This window comes from Cydia pomonella, chromosome 1, assembly GCF_033807575.1.
Source record: "Cydia pomonella isolate Wapato2018A chromosome 1, ilCydPomo1, whole genome shotgun sequence".
Lineage (NCBI taxonomy): Eukaryota > Metazoa > Arthropoda > Insecta > Lepidoptera > Tortricidae > Cydia > Cydia pomonella.
The window spans coordinates 12,360,021-12,382,106 of record NC_084703.1 but is presented as its reverse complement, the minus strand read 5'-3'; the positions used below and the strand labels follow the sequence as shown (position 1 = coordinate 12,382,106).

Sequence of the window (22,086 nt, the reverse complement as noted above, 5' to 3'; positions counted from 1 at the left end):
CATACTGTCTACATACCAAATTTCAACTAAATCGGTTCAGCCGTTATTGATTTCTCATACAAAATTCCACCCCCTTCGGGGCAAAAAAATTCAATTAAAAAAAACCTGTTTGTATACTAATACTATCGTACATACCAAATTTCAGCTTCCTAGGACTTCAGGAAGTACCCTAAGGGCTTTGATGATCATCAGTGAGTGACGAAATCGGGGTTTTTTAGATATGAATAAAATCTTAACTATGAGAGCTTTATGCTTAATAAGTCCACTATTGACATTATATCCCAAGAATTTTGTTTATGTGGCATAATCTAAGCCCAAGTTATGAGGGTTCAAAAAAACGACGAAGCGCTTCGAGAAAAGGTAGGCTTGCGCTTCGCTTTGCTCGTCTTGGCGGGGGCACTTCCGTGCGTTTTATTAAGGTTTTTTTTGTAAAACCTAGTTTTTGCAAAGGTTATTTACTTGTCAGTTTTTGATATTTATCAATAAGGATTTTTAGACTACGCCCCGTAATGGCATTATCGCCATCAAAAAGGGCACTTGCACAAAATTGCACTAAGTTACAATTACCTGTAGATGTTTTTTTTAGTTGGCATAAACTCTGAAACTAGGCGAATCCAGAAAAAAATATAGGATATTTTAGTCTCTATGTGATCAGGAATACACTGTTAAAATCTTTCGGTTTCTGAGTGTTACAACGTGTATATTACATCAATCTAGGTTAAAATCTATTTTGATTGTAACCCACCATGCTCCCACCCGGCGCAACCTACCTTTATTAGAAAATGTACTATGTATATGGAAATGTACGTGCCTACGAATATTTTATGCAAGACGCGGAGAGCATAATATTTACTGTATATGACTTCGTATGCCATGTAGCATGGCTTTGTGTAAATGTCTCTTACATTAAACTGCAATACTTATTTATATTTGGGAATGAACCAAAACTATCTTTATTTTTCCTTTCAAGGGTCATAAACTATGACAGCTTAGCGACATTCAATTATTATTAAAATGCATTGTTTATTTACTTTTTATTTAATCCTTAAGTCCTACTCTTTTCGCTCAAACATGTTGTGTATAGGTGTATAGGTAAACTAGTATACAATTATAGTGATAGTAAATTATTGTTCAGAATTTAATTAACTTTCGCACGTTGTCTAGTGAGTCACACCCTCTTTGGGGAACATTGACCTTCCCGATATTTCTTTATTATTCTACTTAAATAGGTAGATTGTAAGCGTCAGAAGCCTGTAAACTATTTAGATTAATTAACGTAGGCACCTAATTAAAACATTTACGAAATGAAATTTACAAAAAAAAAAACATATTTGTTGCTTATTTATCGATAGTATTTAGACGTGATTTTTCGGTGGCGCTGGCAAGCGTAGCGGACGATAGTTGCGCGCCTCGCGGCGTGCCACTCGCTGCGTGCGTGGTTTTGATCAATTAAACGTATGCTGCTGCTGAGACCTTCATGCTTAGTAGGCGGATGACCGCGGTGCGCGGATCGTTCTACTAACTTTCACCTACTGTAACATAGCATGATTACTTCAAAACAAATCTAATAGGAATAGTGTGGATAAAATATCGTAACTGTAACTAATTGATGTTTTACTATATTGTCATTGTTGTGTTTTTTTTTGTGTTGTGGTTGCAACCCTATCATATTCGTTACCATAAATATGTCATGTTATTCGTAATGTTTGTGCATGTCGGTGGACATATCATTTGCATATTATTAAGACTTATGTTATAATTTGGGCTTACTAATCGTATCTGCACACAAGAGCAAAACGAATGTGATGATTATAAGTAGAACTTGACAAATTATTAAATATAAATAAACGTATGTGTGCGATGGAAGTAACTTCTTATTAAACAGTTTCATAATAGTGCAAGATTACAACGCGATCACCTGAATTAGATTGAATGTAATATAAACAAAATATACATCTAAAATATAATGTAGGGCTAGACAGGGCGATGTTCCTATTGTCTGGTGTCTGAGCTGATGGCGTGACTGCGCGTGTCTGGTGCAGAGAGGAGCCGCGGTGAGGCGGGGCGAAGGGCGAAGGGAGGGCTCTATATGGCACATCCGGAGCCATGAAGGTGGACGCCGAAGCTAAGGACGCGCCCGCCGCGCCTGCCGTCACCCCCGGAACCTCCATCGCTAGTAATACAGACTCGCCTGTGTCATCTCTGGACGGTTTGTTGGTTTCAAACTAACCTCACTAACCCCCATCACCAAACACTATTGTCCGTTACCAAACACTTAAATGGCATTTCGTGTGTTGTCAGTGGTTCTAAAAGAGTGATGTGTTACAGCCTGTGTCTTGGATATATAGTGTTATCAGTTGTATTTTGTCGTTTTATGAGGATATGGTAGGTAGATGTGTTTTGCAGGAAACTACATAGTTCTATGGCTTTATACATATTATACAATACGACCAACACGCTGAAAAATCACGAGTCTTGTTTGTGAGCCACCTTTAATTTTCGCACTAAATATTTTCAACAATCGACGTTGTCAACCTGTTTAAGGTTATGATCACGAGATAAATGTCCGCCGACTAACTGACGGACCATATAGGGACTTCATAATAGAGCTCCGTTTTTAAGCTTTCGAATACGGAACCCTAATAAGCGAAATAAGTGACTGCATACTTTTTGTTTGGTCCTTTTACAATACTTTTCGGTACGATTACAGGGTGGCGAACAGTTTGACATGTCGAATTGCCATTTTAGTGTTTTGAATGCAGATTAGTTTAATCCCGCATGCCTTCCCTGTTACACTTATCCACCACTGACCAGATGCTTACACGCAACATACCCTAATTGGACTCGCTTTATCATTTGTTTGTTTAGAAATTGCACTTCCGTATGATACAGAACGTATAAAATAAGTGAGGGCAAGTTCAAGCTTGTGGTGTGATTATACTTCAGTAAAGAACTTGTTACACCTTCCTGAATTTAGTAACAGACGACAAGGACGCAGCAATATGTAGAAGTGAGAAGAAGATTAATTGTCGCTCACGTATTGTGGCGCCCCTCTCTTCAGTTACTAAATTTAGGAAGGTGCTCTAAACTAAAAGTAATGGCTCTTGCATACGGCGCATGTAACATGTTGGGGTACTTTTGCAGAAAATACGCATTGTGTCAACATCGGTATTTATTTATTTATGTTCAGGAGAACCAACAGCTTTAAACTTACAATAGGACAACAAGATTAATACAGAGAGCCAATTACAGGAACTCACAAATAATTACAAAGTATATAAAAAAATAATGCTAACACTGACGCACACACACATGCGTACAAAGTGAGAAAAAAAACAAAAACACGTATATAGAGGCATTGAGATTGTGGGTTCAGTGACTTGAGCATATGCCAGTGCGAGCCAACTGCGCAAGTAACCCGCGCGATCCTCGTACTCTGAGGTACATGCGCGGGCTCAAGAAAATAACATGCGCAAGTAACTCGCATCTGTTTCATGCATGATATCAAAGAATACGCTATTAATTGTTGCATATACCTAAAGCTACGTGCGCTGTGTGCTGGAGCTATTAGTGTCAGTTCCATGTATGTATTCCAAAAATATAGGTTTATCCCGTGAAAGTGTATTGTCAAAGTATTCATCCATCTTAAATTCGTTTATTTTTGGTGTACGATAAACGGTACTAAAGAAAACACATATAAAACATCCTTGTCTACCTATTGAACGATGTTAAATGTAACAACTTAATACCATCGATTAAAATAAACCCTACAGTGAATAATAACGATATTTGTTAGATAAATTATTTACACATTTTAAAACATATTATTTGATGAAACCCTATGAATCTGGAATATTAAAGACTGTAAAGGAATGTGTAAAGTATAAATATATGATCAAGATTTTTACAGTCTATTGCTTTTAGCATCACTAAAATTTACTTATGATTTATTGATGAACCTGCAGACAGTTCCTAATTTATAAAAATATCCGGAAGTTTTCAAAAAGTTTCAGGGATACCGTTGCTACGTTAATATGACTAACGAAATGTTTTCAGTATCTTCTAGCACTACCCATTCGCGCACGAACCTTGCTAACCAATAACAGTGAAATTTAAATATATATTATATGCAACCAAGATCACATATTTGACTCTTATGAATTGACCATTATAAATATGACGTGAAGGCTATCGGTTAACAGGAAGCGTAAAGCAAGGAAATTAGAAAGGAACAAAAGATGGCGCCCGAAACGTGCGACGAAAAATATGGCCATTGCGCGGGTTTTAATGTTTTAGGAGTCTATCTGAGAAAGCTTGTTAATAGCATTTGCCTTTGTAACAATCTATTTATTGTTATTAAATATTTTAAAAAAACTATTTTGCGTTAGCTCCCTCTTAAACGGTAGGTCTTACTTTCATGTAAGGGTCTAATCATAACTGTTAAATGAGTGATTTAAAACAAATTCCACTATAGTAAATCTATAGTCGAAACAAATCAATACAATGAGCCGATCTCATTCTGTCGAATGGATTATATGTATAATCATAGTCTGTTTGACTCAATTAGTGACGCTTTTATCTAAGGGAATAAGCGCTACTTTACCGATTGCCAATAAGGACGATTCTATTACGTATTACCGATATAGATAATGGACACCAAATCCAAATCCCGAATATTGTTCATAGTTACATCAAAAATTGGGAATATAAGATACCATATTTAGTATATACAGGGTGTTTATTAAGTTACCTGCAATAATAAACAGAGCAACTTTTACTATGGGCCCAACCCCGAAATCGCGAAAAAAATATTGACTGTTTCATACATTTTAGCTGTCTGACCTTGACATTTCCTATTATATATTTGTTCCTTAGACAATCAAAGTCAATTTCCGATCCACTGTGTTCCCATATCGACTTATTGGCAATTTACAAAGTGGTAACATTAAATAGGGATCAACGCATAATTCGCGAGTGTAACGTATCGTTGGGCATTTCTCGCAGGGTTCCTAACGTCGGAGACAGCGGACGTAATCCCGACGCCCGACCGGGCGCTGCTCGCCAAGCTGGAGGAAGCCAACAGGCAGATCGAGGCGGACGTCAAGAGCCTAGTGCTCAACACAGTGCACAGCCGGAAGAACTCCGATACCTCTCAAATATCTTTGGCCTCTGGTAATTAACTTTCATGTGTCACTAATGCCAAGTAAAATCATATTGACGTATTGTTATACTTACGTCGTTATTTTTTTCTAGGAAACTAATCTTACCTTTGTACATTTAGTATTAATCCATAAATCAATAGATAGTCAAAAGTCAAGTACCTACCGCAGGAATGGAGCTTATTATAACATCACTAAATAAAATGATGATAGTTTTTAAACATTCTTTATTAACTATTACGCGCATGGGCGCGAGCGTGACTTGCAAATCCTAATTCCTCAATATAATATTGACATTACGTCTGTACTGAAGTCTTGAAGTTTAGGACATTAAATTTCTTAAAGGTAAATCTTTATGTTCAAAGATACTAATATTTTAACCCTATTAAGTAAAGATCGTAAAATTCAGTACATTATGGTACAAGTGTGATAAGTTGGTCATTACTCATTACACACGAGGCGATATTGTGCGCGCGAGCTTTAAGCGAGTGCGCAATAAGAAAGCCGATGTGAAGTCGTATGAAACGCGTGTGGCGTTTCATACGACAATTTTCAAAACACTTGCGAGAAAATAACAAAACTTATAAATTAGTTTTTTTTTTGTCAAAACAGTAAAAGTACAATTTTCAAAATGGTGGCTTACAGTTTTAACATCGAATAATTGCATCAAAGCGTGCTGGGCTTGTAGGCTTATTCGCCAGTTCATTAAAGTAAGCTACCAACACGTTTTCCAAGAAAGACTGGGCATTTTTGCTGATTTTCCATTGAATAAATGTTTCATATGCCGCCAATTATTTTTCACCCGATTTTGATGGTAAAAGGCTATCGTTCTCGGCTCTTGCCTCTATTAGTATTACTGCCAGCGTCAATTTTATGTGTTTTTGTGTAATTTTGTGTGCTTGAAAATTACATTTTATTCCAATTTTATGAAAAATACGGAAAATGGATGGCGCGTTATTTTTTTTTACGCAAAATTCCAATGCGAACGATATCGACCAACAGTCAATTAAAAAAATGTAATAACCTAATATTTTCGTATTTCTATTCGACGGATGGAGATCAAATCGATTAAATGTTATGTTTATTAATTAATGTAATTTACGAGATAATTTAATCTATAACTCTACGTCATGTTATTGCGCCTATTTTGCGTGGTGGGTTGCCGGCACTACTCTTGCCAACACAACTCTACCAAGAAGCCTAGAAGACCCTTGATGTTGCCGACGACTTCTGGGAGAGACCCCGGTGAACCGAGGTATTTTGCCCGGTACTCTGCCACCCCTGGGCATTCAAGAATGACGTGGGCGGCTGTCTCCTCTGCCTCCATGCACGCCCTGCAAAGGGGGCTATCTGTAACACGTAGGGTTAATAGGTGTTTGTTAAGTAGGGCGTGGCCGGTTATGGACCCAGTCAAAAGCCGAAGCTGTGGCCTCTTCAGATGTCTTAGCCTCCTTGACAAACCGGGGTCGATTGTCGGGAGGGCTTCCTTCGCCTGCCTGCAGGTGCCTAGGTTAGACCAGTACTGTTGGTGTTTTACCTTGGTGTTGTGTCGCAGCATGTTCCGGAGCCAGGCATAGGGCAGAGGTATAATTGGCTCCGGTCCTGCCACCTTCAGTTCCGAGCCTCCTCTCGCCAATATGTCGGCTGCATCGTTACCTTGCGAGTTGCTGTGCCCCTTGATCCACTGCAGAGTTACGCTGTTGATATAAAAAATATGTATTACTCGACCAAATTAAGAAGGCTCCGTTTCCATGCATATTATTAGCAATCAATACCTTCTTAACTCAGTCGGATAATATAATGAAAAAGCACGAGTGTTATAATATACTGAAAAAAGCACGTGTGGTTAATATCTAGAATTATGAGCCAAAAATCGGTGGAATAAAAACGTCGTTTTGAGCAAGTGTGTTGAAAATATACCTAGTTGGTTACTAAGTCCTGTTACTCAATTTGCAACCTATTTATTTCCGTTAAAACAAATGCTACCGAAAAAATTACATAATGTGGTGTATTTGTGAGCTATAATTATATGCAACACATAACGCTTATCTCGTCGTATCTACGAGTATAATGAATTGGGGCCTAAAAGAAAATCGTATCGCAGTAATTGCCTTGCACAAATGTGGGCACCCGCCAAACATGATTTTGAAATTGCTTGAAAACCTAAAAATCAACAAACAATTTGTTTATCGCACAATTAATAGATACAATAGTACTCGGAGCTTCTATATCCGCAAGAGGTCTGGAAGACCACGCACAGTTCGGACCCCAGCTCTAATAAAGGCAGTGGAGGCGAGAATTGCAAGAAACCCCGTCCGGAAGCAAAAGTTGGCAATACAGATGTCTCTGAAGAGAAGTTTCCTAAAAAAAGTTATCAATGAAGACCTTAGACTACACGCTTACCGCAGACAAAAAGGTCATTTGCTTAATGACCGATTAAAGACTATGAGGCTAGAGACAAGTCGCGTGCTAACGAAGCGGTACGCACAAAATGGCCACCGAAAAATACTATTTACAGATGAAAAAAAATTTACCATTGAAGAATGTTATAACCGCCAGAATGACAGAGTGTATGCAAAAAACAGTCAAGAGGCGATTGCGGATGTTCCGAGAGTGCAACGAGGCCATCATCCCTCTTATGTGATGATTTGGCTGGGTGTGTCATACTCAAGGCTAACACAGGTTCATTTCTGTGAAAAAGGTGTGAAAACTGGGGCCAAAGTTTACCAGGAAACCGTTCTCGAACCAATAGTGAAGCCTTTAAGCCACACCCTATTTCAAAACCAGCCATGGGTCTTTCAACAGGACATATCTAAGGCAAAAACAACTCAAGCCTGGTTTCGAAGGAACAAAATTGACTTTATTGCCCACGAAGACTGGCCGTCCTCCAGCCTGGACCTTAACCCCCTGGATTATGCCATATGGCAGGTTATTGAGGAGAAAGTCTGTGCTAAACCCCACACAAATCTTGACTCCCTCAAGCGGGCCATAGTTAAGACAGTGACGGAGTTAGACATGACAATCAGGCGTGCCGCTATTGATGACTGGCCTCGTCGTTTGAGGGCCTTTGTCAAGGCCAGAGGAGGCCATTTTGAATGATATTGTCATATGTAATTCCTGACTTTGTGTACTTCATTTTAATATATAGTTTATTCAACTTTCGTTCGTATATTTTATGTAGATAAAGATTATTGCAGTAACAGAATTTAGTAAGCAACTATGTAGGTATTTATAACGTAAACTTAAAGTGTTTCATTATATGCTTATTAATATCTATCAGCAATAGCTCCAATGCTTAATAAAAGCAGCAGCGATTGCTTGTAGTTCCATTTTGCACATTATTTCAAAAGAATAAGAGCTAGATCCCTCAAGGGTCATAATATTTATTTTAAAATTATGTATTTTTTATATATTTAATAAACATACATACATATATAAGCGTTCGTTGACAATACCGAATCGAACGCATCTGTGAAAGAATCTGTCTTGACTGAAACGAAGATAAACGAAAAGAGGCGAGAAATACGATGCGTGCCTAACTGTTCTCTTATCTGTTGTTTATCTTAGTTGGTGCTAGTCCAAGTAAGGCGATGTGCCCATGTCAGTGCGCCCGAACTAAAATATTGAATCGAGTTCATGCCCATTGTGATTATAATTTCTCGTTAAAGCTTAAAATCGTGCTGAGTAGACTGTTAGACCATTGACCGAAGTAACATAGAAATGGTAACATAAAAATGTTACCTAATAAAAATCACCCGCTCGATGAAACGGTCTTCGAATTTTACTTAAGCAGATTAATAGCTAATGAGGCTGCGAAGTATGAAGATAATGGTAAATACATAACTGTTTCTATTTCTATTCGCTACCTAAGGTAAATGACGGCAAGTGTTGTTTCGGTTCAGTTCAGACTTACTGAATACACTCTGACAACGAACTATCCGGATTCTCCGACGAGTGTTTTGCGTAAGGAAATTGCGCAACGCAACTAACAGTGCAGTGACTTGATTAAGGATTACCCAAGTCCACTGCATATTCTGTTAAGTATTTAGCCTTGCTCTAAAGTACACCTTATGTCATCACAGTAATAATTATTATCGTAAATACAATTCGAGTGGCCCACTGACCGTGGTTATGAGAACGGGAGCTATTCTGATGTTGAATCATAAACTTGTTTTGTGCAGAAAGACCTTTTAATATTTTAATGCTTGCTGTATTACGTCATTGTCGAAATAGTTTTATTGTGATGCCGGCGAGTTCATTGCACGTTTACTGGGTTGACCAATTGAATACACCTAAAAATTGATTTTGAAAAGGCGACAGCAACTTATGCTTTACGCCACTTATCCACATATTATACATCTCGCTCTTTCAAGCTTGTTATTGCGAGATGCACTGCGGACCGCCAATAATGTCAAAATTCTAATATGGATGCTTCAAGTATTCAAATATCTTCGGATATTTTAAAAATGAACATTTCATAAACAGGTATTAAAAATTATATTTCAATCATAATTCAAAATAAAATGGCTTTTAATGTACGATTAAGGAAACTGTTTCTTTAGATATTTGTGGTTTAAGTAAATTTGGTTGTACAGTTAGCATCAAAAGAAGCGGATCAAATAACGCTTCATAAGTATCTACCATTATGTAACAGCTTAACAAAAAGTCATGTCTTTCATGTAGAACAACTAAGACTGTAAAATCTATACTTTGGAACGTGAATTTATATGTAAAAGCTTAACAAAAAGTCATGTCTTTCATGTAGAACAACTAAGACTGTAAAATCTATACTTTGGAACGTGAATTTAAGAAATTTATCTATATTTGGAAAAGTGATCTGGGATATCAGATACTTTTGGCGCGTTGTTTCATCCGCTACTATTGATACTGACTGTACATACTTATGTTAAGAATTGTTCAATGTAATTTATGTATATAGTGAATCGTAAACTGCTAATTTCCTCGACCGTAAGTATAGTTAAAAACATGAAAACAAATCACGTCGAATACGGTTTTCTGTAGAAAGTTAAGGGCAATGCGGCCAAATCCATCTTAGCGGCAGCATAATTACCATCTGTTTTTGACTTCTAGAACTAAAAGCAAGCGCTACTTTACTGATGAAATTATCAAAGTGTTTTTCGCTAGAAAAATGCGCTCTTGTGCGGAATTTCCTTCAGACGGATTTGGCATGCATTGACATTACCTATTTTAATTATAGTCTTATGTACCCATAAGTACTCTTATTATTGCATTTATTTATCTCTCTTTACTTCGTATTAAATAATGAAGGATCAGTCAATACGATTACTCACATTCATCAATGAGTCCACGGCTCGGCGGCAAATCTTTTTAGGTATTTTACAATCAACAATAATAAAATAACAATGCTTATGTCTCCGGCCACCTATGCGGTGGCGCACAGCGTCAAGTTTTTACATATTTGCCATCTTCCCATACAATGTGGGTCAGAAGACAAGGCCTTACAAATGTGTGTTGCAGGCACCAGCTCAAGCTATGAGCCCGAGGCTCGAGTCGGCGGGAATGGCGAGGAGGATCTCTGGAGCACGTGGGGCCGCATCGTCAACAACTGGGAAACCGAATGGAAGCGGAAAAACCAGTTCGTTCGCGACCTGGTGCGGCAAGGCGTACCCCACCATTTTAGGGGCATCGTGTGGCAGCTATTGGCCGGTGTGGACTCTTCACCGGAGAAGAAGCTTTATGCATCGTATATTAAGGTACATATTTCAGAAACCTGTTTCTTATTATTCTTATCACAAATAGCGAGATAGACTTTTGCAACTTATTGTCAAGAATTGGCAGACCAAATGGAATTGTTTTGTTTAAAACATGTTGGCAAGGCGTACGAGGTACCCCACCATTTTGGAAAACTACCGACCATAATTTGTAAGAAATAAGAAAAACGGTAGAATTTATATGTCAAAAACGACTACATAATTATGAATATTTGCGAAAATAATATTTTAGTTCTATATTTGTTTATTAATATTATTTTGACTGTTATTTTATCAAATAATCTGTATTTCAGGCGAAGTCAGCTTGTGAGAAAGTGATTCGCAGAGACATTGCACGCACTTACCCAGAGCACGATTTCTTCAAAGAAAAGGACGGCCTAGGCCAAGAGTCCCTTTTCAACGTCATGAAAGCCTACTCGCTGCACGATCGTGAAGTGGGGTACTGCCAAGGATCTGGCTTCATTGTTGGACTATTACTTATGCAAGTAAGTCAGTCAAAGGGTGTAGCAGGATAGCCTAGGAAAAATTGCCCCCAGCGATTTTGGGCCGAAACTGTAATCAAACGATGCCTTTTGGGGAGGTTATACTCTGCACAAAGTTTCATCCCTCTGTTACCCCCTGGGGGTGAAAAAAACCCGATTAACCCCAAAACTGTTTTAATTATTTTTTCCTAAACTATGAAAGTGACGAATTTCAAATTTCGTACAAATATTAATAAGACTAAAAGCTATGTGCTAAAAAAATATTAACCCCCTAACCATTGAAATTCTTGTAAAAAAAACAAAAATAAAAAAAGAATCAACCTGTATATTAAGTTTGGCTCATGGTACCACACCATTTTTTTTTTCAAAAATGAACCAGTTTATATTCTACATGATACAAAAGTTTCATGGACCTACTCCAGAAGGAACATTGCGAAATTAATATGTATTGGCTCTTTGGTGCGTACTATTCATTGAACTCCCACTAAGAGCCTTGCATTATTAATAAACAATGGCTTGCGATCGGACCGCTGCTCGTGCCCGATTTGAAAAAGGTGGGGATAAAGAAGTATGAATCAAACTCATTTGTACATGGATCTCAAGTTTGGCTCATGGTACACACACCATTATTTTTTTCAATAATGTACCAATTTATATTCTATATTATATAAAAGTTTCATGGACCTACTCCAGAAGGAACATTGCGAAATTAAAATAAACGTACTATTTCGTAGCTACTAATCATTATACTCGTATCATGCTTAATACGCAACGTCTCGGACCCGAAAACAAAATAATTTAAAAAAACCGGCCAAGAGCATGTCGGGCCACGCTCAGTGTAGGGTTCCGTAGTTACTCTTCCGTCACAATAAGCTAAACTGGAGCTTAAAGTATAGTAAATTGTTAACCAAGGGATGAAACGGTACCTTTCACGTGAGTTAAACAAATAGGCAAATTTGCATAATCAGTACCTAATTAAAGTATGTCTTTTTACTATGAAGGGGAAACTTTTTGCGATAACTCAAAAACAGCTAAACTGATCATGTCCGCTATAGTTTTCATTTAATGTCTTTCTTAAGCTCTACTTCCACGATTTTTTTAATTTTTTTTTGGACCTATGGTTCAAAAGTTAGAGGGGGGGGACACATTTTTTTTTCTTTCGGAGCGATTATCTCCGAATATATTCACTTAATCAAAATTTTTTTGTTGAAGACCCCTATTAGTTTTGAAATACCTTTCCAACGATACCCCACACTGTAGGATTGAAGCAAAAAACAAAAATTCACCCCCACTTTACGTGTAGGGGAGGTACCCTCAAAAAAATTAAATTTTTAGATTTTATTGTACGACTTTGTCGGCTTTATTGGTTTATATATCCATGCCAAATTTCAGCATTCTAGCACTAACGATCACGGAGCAAAGCCTCGGACAGACAGACAGACAGACAGGCAGGCGGACATGGCGAAACTATAAGGGTTCCTAGTTGACTACGGAACCCTAAAAATGTTTTTATAAATACAAATGAGTTTGATTCATACTTCTTTATCCCCACCTTTTTCAAATCGGGCACGAGCAGCGCCAGCGGTCCGATCGCAAGCCATTGTTTATTAATAATGCAAGGCTCTTAGTGGGAGTTCAATGAATAGTACGCACCAAAGAGCCAATACATATTAATTTCGCAATGTTCCTTCTGGAGTAGGTCCATGAAACTTTTGTATCATGTAGAATATAAACTGGTTCATTTTTGAAAAAAAAAATGGTGTGGTACCATGAGCCAAACTTGATATACAGGTTGATTCTTTTTTTATTTTTGTTTTTTTTTACAAGAATTTCAATGGTTAGGGGGTTAATATTTTTTTAGCACATAGCTTTTAGTCTTATTAATATTTGTACGAAATTTGAAATTCGTCACTTTCATAGTTTAGGAAAAAATAATTAAAACAGTTTTGGGGTTAATCGGGTGTTTTTCACCCCCAGGGGGTAACAGAGGGATGAAACTTTGTGCAGAGTATAACCTCCCCAAAAGGCATCGTTTGATTACAGTTTCGGCCCAAAATCGCTGGGGGCAATTTTTCCTAGGCTATCCTGCTACACCCTTTGAATGTAAATATTTTTGATTTGATTTAAAGGCGCCTAGCCTTTTAAAGATAACATATTACAAGCCTTTCAAAGATAGAATTTGGGAAGGGTACCACAGTGGCTGGGTGGTCGAATGGTCAGGACGTTAGCCGCGTAAGCTGAAGACGCCGGGTTCGATTCCGGGCTCGGTCACTGGTGGACTTGGTCATCTTTTTCTTTAATATATGACATCTATTACAGTTTACGAGTATAACCCTAGTATTACAAGTCAAATACACAGTTAGAGGAAACTCCAAATCCTGTCTTACGAGGTAGAGAGGAACCATTTTTAAACGTCGCGCCCCTCCCCACAGCCCTTACATCTACATCTAAAGTTACGATATGTAGTTCGGGTCGAACCAAGCTAACTCTCAATGTTTCTATTTCTATGAAAATATGACGTTTATAATGACACGCCCTCACTTTGTTCTGTTCACACTAGATTAACCGGCCTCTATAGTACTTAACCCTTATAAGGCATAAGTCATGAATTATGCAAAATTGAACCCTCTATCACTTCGAAATAAAGTTTAAAATCTGGTCGGAAATATTTTCCCTCTGCTGTATAAAGGCTTAAGCACGGCAAAAGTACCTACTATTTTATCTTGCTGGTGTGGTATATCTCTAATCATTTAAGGCTTTTAACGTTGTATCGTAATTCCAGATGCCTGAAGAAGAGGCGTTCGCGGTATTGGTGAAAATTATGCAGCAGCACCGTATGCGCGACATGTTCAAACCGAGCATGGCCGAGCTCGGGCTCTGCATGTTCCAGCTCGAGAACCTGGTCCAAGAACTGCTACCAGACTTGCATGTCCACTTTCAATCACAGGTAATTTATTAACACGTATCTTCGTCTTAACGTATATACTTCGTCTTATTACAGTATAAAAACACAGCTAGAATAGTACTGCCCCACACAGACGGAACAGCATTCTGCGCATTGAAAAACCAGTCTAATTTGGATTTGATTGCGCAAGAATTCTGTAAACAATTTACTAAGTCTTTTAATGGCGATTGCAATTGTTATGCATGATAGGGCAGTTCAACAGTCATATTAGGTACTCAAATTTCACAATAATTTCATACAAAGGCCTTATTAATTGTATAATTGTATGTATACATTTTGAAACGGATAATATTGCACTAATATGAATGCGTACCAAGACCGTGTCAAGATCGCAAAAGACTCGCCAATCAGTACATTTTAAAATTTCACACAATATATGCTATTTAATCCATATAAATTATTGAGCAAGCGAAAGCGAAGGCTCCATTACAGCTTGGACAGCAATTATCTCGTATGTCTGGAGGTTTCGTCTACAGGTCGCATTTTGCAATCGATTCTCGTGAAATTTGGTGAGCAGGTTATCGAACATATAATTTGAAGTCGCTTCAGTTATTGTTTTTTAAATTTTTTTTATGACGACGCCATGGAGTTCGCGTGGTCTACAGCTCTCAGAGCCACTAGTTTTATTTTAGTGATTACTACTCGCGATAACCAGAATACCAAATTTACCTCGACATGAATGTAAATACAATAATACTACCTTTATAGTACATTCAGTGCATATATTAATGTTAGCACGCTCCTTGTTTTATGGTTATTATCTATTGTCGTACCCCATTCGATGTGACTGATAAAATCTAAACAAGATTGTTTAGATTGGCAGATGCCAGGCACACAATTAACAAGATTTCCACTTAAAAGTTAAACCGGATGATAAAATAAAATTAATCCGCATTTCCACATAAAACTAGTTTTATTGATAAAGACTTAAAAGGTTGTATTTGATACATTTACAAAGTACAAACACTCCGTAGAATGTACCTGCCTAATATTTTGCAGATAGCCCTGGTGACGAAGTTTCGAAAATATGTATGGGGGCCTAAATCTGTGAGATCAGAGAAAAATTTGTTTGCATGAAGGTGGAGTAAAATTTATAAAGTTGTGTAAATTACACAAGTCATATTTTGTGCGTGTAACACTTGGTTACGGGTTTTTGTCGTGGCGTCTTGGTGCGTTCTCTAAGGGTGTATTTAACTAGGGGCATTACATGTCACGCCTGAACAAATTATGATGTCTATGTAATGTAGCACTCATTTGTCAGTGGAATTGTAAACAGCTACTCATTCTATTAATTAATTAAAAATAATTATGATTCAGAATATGTGATTGTAGTATAGGTATTCTATGTAGCCATGTAGAGACGTCTGAAATGAAAATTCGTGAAAGTGTAAACCAATCTCTCTCTAACTGAGAACATAGCTTAACATCGTGTGAGGATTTTTGATGGTAATGCGCAAGTTACTAAATTAATAATTCTACGTTCAGATTTTGTTTGTTCGTCTGAATGTTTAATATTAACTATACTTAATAGATCACCGCCCTTTAGGTCCCCCTATGATCTGCCTTGCAATAGGATTCACTTAGCATAATGTAGTATTTGCGTTGTCTTAAAACTAGTTGTTCTATTTATTTCCAGAGCTTTAGCACATCGATATATGCGAGCAGTTGGTTCCTGACGCTATTCACGACAACCCTCTCGCTCCCACTGGCCTGTCGCATCATGGACGTCTTCCTGTCCGAAGGAATTGAGATTGTGTTCAAAGTAGCCCTCGCTATGCTCACGCTTGGTAAAAATGACCTCCTTTCGCTTGATATGGAGAGCATCCTCAAGGTACCAGTACTTTTAAATAATATTCATATGACTCCTTATTCTTTCACTATGGATCAATTCTGGTGATACTAATTTATGTTTTTGCTTACAGTATATACAGAAGGAATTGCCAGCGAAAACAGAGGCCGACCAGGATGCGTTCATGAATTTAGCTTACTCGATTAAGGTTAACCCCAAAAAAATGAAAAAGCTAGAAAAAGAGTACACGGTTATAAAGACCAAAGAGCAGGGAGATATTGCGGTGCTCAGGGTGAGTTTATATTTTTTTTCATAATGATTTTGAAAATGTTCAAACATAGTTATTAAAATGCTTTACAAAATTTATTAGAGACAAAAATAAAAAAAAATAACAAAGGCTTAAAGACGACCATGACCAACGCATAAACGCATATGCAAAAGTATGTAATTCCATAGTCACGCTTACTGCCCATACATACATTGAGATCTAACTTGAATGAACAATACAAGCTAATTTTAGCGTAAAATAATGCAAATAAATTATCGGACAGTGTCTAAGACAAGAGAATCGTTTGCTGAAGCAGCGAGTGGAGCTCCTCGAGAAGGAGAGCTCCGCGCTGGCCGAGCGGCTGGTCCGCGGGCAGGTGGACCGCGCGGAGGGCGAGGAGGAGACGTTCGCGCTGGCGCGGGAGGTGCAGGCGCTGCGCCGCGCCAACGTCGACGCGCAGCAGCGGCTCGCCGTCATGCAGGACGAGATACGCTCGCTCGAGATGACCATAGCCGAGGTGAGCGGCAGCGATACTCGTTCGATTGTTACCGGGATATATATTTCCCACATGCGGCTCTTCAAACATGTTCTATTTACAATGAGTAAGACTGACATTCGATTGTCATTTTTGAACTGTCGGCGTGGTAAAGGGTTAAGCAATTTTTGCAAGCTTCCATTTATGGGGAACATTTTTGCCGAAGTATATCTGTGTTTTGATATTGACGGAAAAATTACGTCACGTATACATATGATTCCAATTAGTATTTTCGTAATGATTAACTATTAAATTTGTCAACCTCTTTTACTTAACTGATATACCACTACTTGCCAATCAGTACGGAAACGTCTAACTGACTTTCATCTTATTGTCACTCAACTAAATAATAGATTATTAGTTTATTAAATAACACATATTTTTGATTTTTAAGTGTATTTTACGTAACAAGTATTTATTTTTCTACGCGACAATAGGTAAGGTATTTAAATTTGTAGTGTTATAAAAAACTACCTGTATGTCAAATTAAATCATTTACACTACATATAGGGCTACTTTATAGCACTAGTGCGAGAAGTAGCATATTACGTTACTGTGTCGAACATTTAAAGGGCCATATGTACTGTAAAACGTTGTACGATACATGTGCGAATAGGTAATTCGCAACTCGTGTCGATTTAAAACACTCCCTTCGGTCGTGTTTTAATTTATCGCCACTCGTTTCGAATTTCCTATTTTTCGCACTTGTATCGTAATGTACTATTTTGCGCCAGCGGCATAAAATGTACGGGCCCTAGTCATCATCATACGATCTGATTGTCAAAATCTTAGAATATTATATATTCAAAAAAATCGGGCGGCTGAAACGCCTTAACATATGGCACCTGTTCCATGTTTTAGGTATGTTACTTATACCTTTGCTTAAATTTATTTCTTTCTGACCAAAACTGATCAAAGGTGACAAACGAATAGGTTTATAATTAACGCGATAAGTGTGTAATCGTATACGCAGGCGATCGAAGCAAGGGTCGACAAGACAAGTGACCAAACAATAATGTGCGATTTTAATTTGTAGAACAACTCCCGGCAATCATCCCTCGAGGGCACAGAAGGGCAGGGCAGCGACGAGCTGGCCCGCTGCCTGCAGCGCGAGCTGGTGCGGGCGCGGCTGCACGCCGCCGAGCGCGAGGCGGCCGAGCGCGAGCTCACCGCGCGCATCGACGAGCTCGAGAACGAGAACAAGAGCCTGCGGCGGCAGCGCGTCGACAATAACGTCGCTCACCTGCAGGTCACTCATATTTACAGATAACGGCCGGAATCCGACTACGCCGATCGTCTCACTCGCACTTGCGGTCTTTAATAATGTGTGATGCAACTTTCTCACTTCATTATTATTGCTTATCGCGCTACTGGCCCGCTACATACAGAGCGAGCTTCCCAGCAACGTAAATGGCAGGGCAGAGCGCGTTATTCTCACAATCCACGATGAATTAGTCATTAACTTTAATCTTGAAATTCATCCACATCTTGTTCTTCACATTTAGAAAACTGCTCTATTATACCCGGTTGTTAAAAATATGAATCGAAAGTGTCAAATTTTTATGATCAAATATAGTAAGAAAAGGTATTGACGAATTGTAGACCCCAAAAAATTGGAAGAAATTAATGTATTACAGGACGAGCTCATTGCCGTGAAGCTACGTGAAGCCGAGGCTAACTTATCGCTGAAAGATTTGCGTCAACGAGTCACCGAGCTTTCTGAATCATGGCAGAGGTATCAGCAAGTAAGTTAACAAAAGAACATGTATATCTGTGTATTGTGTGTCAGACACAGACACTGATCATTTTTATAGTTTTAGACATCCCCAAATTAAATCTTATAATTTGACAGGAACACAGACAAGAACCTACCACGGCGCCGGTACAGTCCAACGTGGTGTCCGACATCATGGCGACACCGAAGAAACTGCTCAGGGCGTGGGAGGGCCGCTCCGCCGACATGCAGAAACTCGACGAGGACCTCATGAACACAAGGATACGGGAGGTCGAGGCGCTCACTGAGCTCAAGGAGGCCAGGCTTAAGGTCAGTGGTCCTATCTCGTACATGTATGAAGTGGCACACAGACAAGAATCTACCACAGCGACGGTGCGATCTAACGTAGTGTCGGACTCCTAATTTAAGAGGGTCGCTCCTCTTGAGCTCGAGACTTTAGTCCACATGTCGACCCACTACCTTCTACATTTTTATTTCTTGACTTATGTTCATACCATACTTTCTAAATCAGTCGCCTTGACTTAAATTCATGATGATGTCGCTATATAACATGGCAAATATTGTCGATAGTTGATATCGTTTTTATTGCAGTTGATGGAGCTAGAGACGCAAGTGCACGTGTCGACCAATCAGCTGCGGCGGCAGGACGAGGAGGCGCGTGAGCTGCGCGAGAACCTGGACGCGGCGCTGCGCCGCGAGCGCGCGCTGCAGGCGCGCCAGCGCGAGTTCCAGCACAAGTACACCGACCTTGAGAGCAAGGTCAGTCTAGCTACGGTTATAAAATAGTACATTACGATACAAGTGCGAAAAATCGGAAATTCGAAACGAGTGGCGATAAATTAAAACACGACCGAAGGGAGTGTTTTAAATCGACACGAGTTGCAAATTACCTATTCGCACATGTATCGTACAACGTTTTACAGTACATATGGCCCTTTAAATATTCGACACAGTAACGTAATATAATATAAAGTAGCACCATATGTACTGTAATAGTATTTTTCTGTTGGCTTCGCTACGCTCAGCCGTATATATCTACTTGGCCTGCAACCCTGCGTTTCCCGGCCTCTATAGTAATGTACTATTATACAATCGTGATAAAATAGAGAGCTTTTCAGTCGAGTACAGTATTTTCCCTTTGACCACGTCGACACGTTATTGGTCGAATTCATTTGACTAAAGCGTTTCGTAAGAAGTCATTATAGTTGAGTCAAGAGCTCATAGCAAAAAGTATGCGATTTTAGTCAACAGTGTCAGATTTAAGCGCGTAGTTGTTTTATACGATAAACGTAGCGTTGAACGCATCCGATCAACGGAATGTAGGAAAAATTACATTTTAATCTAATGACACTATATTGTTTTGCGCGGTAAACGCAGCGGTAAGCGCATTGTCATTTTTCATTTAATTATGGAACCGGGCGCTTTAATTCAACCATTAAAGACGACGACTAAAGCTAAAAGCTGAACGCAGATGGCGCTCACTTGGTAAACAAGAACAAGGTGGCTGGCTACGTGTGAATCATGACTCGCGCGAAATAGCGTATCTTTGCGCCGTTTGGCGTAGAAACTCTGGGACCGTGGGGGCCTAGCGCAAAAATAATAATCAAGGAAATTTCCCAGCGTCTAACAGACACCTCAGGTGACCGGAGGGCTGGCAGCTATCTCGGCCAGAGGATAAGCCTGGCCATCCAAAAAGGTAACGCTGCCAGTCTTCTGGGTACCATAATGCATGAAGGTGACCTGGGGAGCATTTTTTATTTATAAGTTTATTTTAAGTTCTATTATATTTTAATTTTAATATCTTAGTTTATATTTTATTATTATTATGTTTTTTTAAGTTGTACCTAAAATTAATTTTATGTTAAATGAAGATTATTAAATTAAACATTTATTCATTGAAAAGGGATGGATAGTATATAATGTGAGCGACGAACAACAACTAACAAATCCTTATCCTATTATTGTTATTTTACTGCCAAAACCTCTTATTTCACCGAGAGACGTGTATATTCCGTAGGGAACAATGTAGCTTCCTGTTCTTTGTCGTCAATGATTGTACCTTTTTCCCCACTTTAATTAATACATCCTGCTAGTTGGAAAAACTTTTAAAGTTAGTTTACAACAAATGGCTTCCCTTTGTGATGATGTTTTTCTTTATAATTTATAATAGGTACACAACGGATCTAAACTAAACTATCTACTTATAATTGTCGTTACGGGTGATTTATACTAATGAGGATGTTTTATTTTTAGGCGAAGTACGACTCGATGCAAGCTAACATTAGAAATATGGAGGACGCACAAAGGATAGCAGAACTAGAAACAGAAGTGTCCGAGTATAAACTAAAGGTGAGTTTTGCAAGATTGAGTTAATTTGCCAAACTTAGATATTGAAACTAACACTTTATTTATCTATAGAATGAAGTGATGGCAACTGAAGGAGAGCTTCGGAATAATATGGACGACACTGAACGCGTGCGGGAGCTTCAAGAACAAGTCGCGGAACTTAAAGCAGAGGTATGAGACTACTGGAGTGCATAAATAGTCAATCATATTTATAACAGGTTTCTTTAAGTTTGGGCCTTTTAAGAATCATACTCGCTTTTTAAACTGAGCCAATTTGGTCCACAATTTTAAACGTTTAAGTGTTGCCTCTTAAAACATTTCCTAGTTTCAAAAACTGTTGAGTTTATCAATTAACACAGCAATTATAACATGATATTATAAAACTATAGATAGGTTATACTCATACATCAGCAGCAGAAAAAATACTTCCATATTTCATTTATTTCATTACCTACGAATGAATCTGTTTTTGTTGATTAATTTTCGCTCATTCACCTTTGTTATACTCGTTAAGGGGCTCCCCGCGGTTTTCATCGATTTTTGACAAGTTTTGAGTCGTTACTCCTACATTTGCACTACAGATAAAATTATAAGACAAACGGCTATCGGTTCTTCAATCTTTTAACTCCACTCTGGTCTGCCAGATTTTGAAAGAATTGAATACTATTTTTTTTATGATTTTAAGCGTTGGTTAATACGAAATCTATATACCCAATAGGGTTAGTCTTTGGCGTCTCTAAAAACTGGTCAGAGATTTTAATGTTAAACTTTTTAACACGAAAGTTTGGCAAGAAAACCAGGGGCTTGGCCTAAAATTGTTCAACTTTGATGCCAAATATAATATATCGAAGAAAATGAACTTTGAAGTAAATATGGGATAATATATTGCTTCAAACAGTTTCCGGTAATATGATAAGCTACAAAAAACATTAAAAAACCAAGGGATTCAGATCGAAGGTCATTGGCGCCAGGGAGCCCCTTAAAACAGATTCTCTCTTTCTGTGTGCAGCTCGTTAGCATGTGCACAGTTTTAGCTTGCCTAGGCGCGACTAAA

General features: G+C 38.4%; 1 protein-coding gene across 5 annotated transcripts in view; it reads left to right on the top strand.

Moving 5' to 3' along the window:
* The window catches only part of LOC133515371 (ecotropic viral integration site 5 ortholog), a 44,734-nt gene that overhangs the window by 14,492 nt on the left and 8,156 nt on the right, over positions 1-22,086 (top strand). For 2 of the 5 annotated variants that reach the window (XM_061847926.1, XM_061847902.1), the window contains exons 3-16: positions 2,043-2,209; positions 5,005-5,172; positions 10,659-10,894; positions 11,206-11,397; positions 14,177-14,341; positions 15,996-16,190; positions 16,282-16,440; positions 16,700-16,933; positions 17,988-18,200; positions 18,589-18,696; positions 18,804-18,995; positions 19,278-19,445; positions 20,940-21,035; positions 21,105-21,203. In XM_061847926.1, coding sequence (XP_061703910.1) covers positions 2,107-2,209; positions 5,005-5,172; positions 10,659-10,894; positions 11,206-11,397; positions 14,177-14,341; positions 15,996-16,190; positions 16,282-16,440; positions 16,700-16,933; positions 17,988-18,200; positions 18,589-18,696; positions 18,804-18,995; positions 19,278-19,445; positions 20,940-21,035; positions 21,105-21,203 — 2,328 coding nt within the window. In that variant the 5' untranslated portion in view covers positions 2,043-2,106. Of the gene's footprint in view, positions 1-1,972; positions 2,210-5,004; positions 5,173-10,658; positions 10,895-11,205; positions 11,398-14,176; positions 14,342-15,995; positions 16,191-16,281; positions 16,441-16,699; positions 16,934-17,987; positions 18,201-18,588; positions 18,697-18,803; positions 18,996-19,277; positions 19,446-20,939; positions 21,036-21,104; positions 21,204-22,086 lie in introns of all 5 variants that reach the window. The other 3 variants (XM_061847917.1, XM_061847910.1, XM_061847934.1) reach the window with 3 other exon arrangements.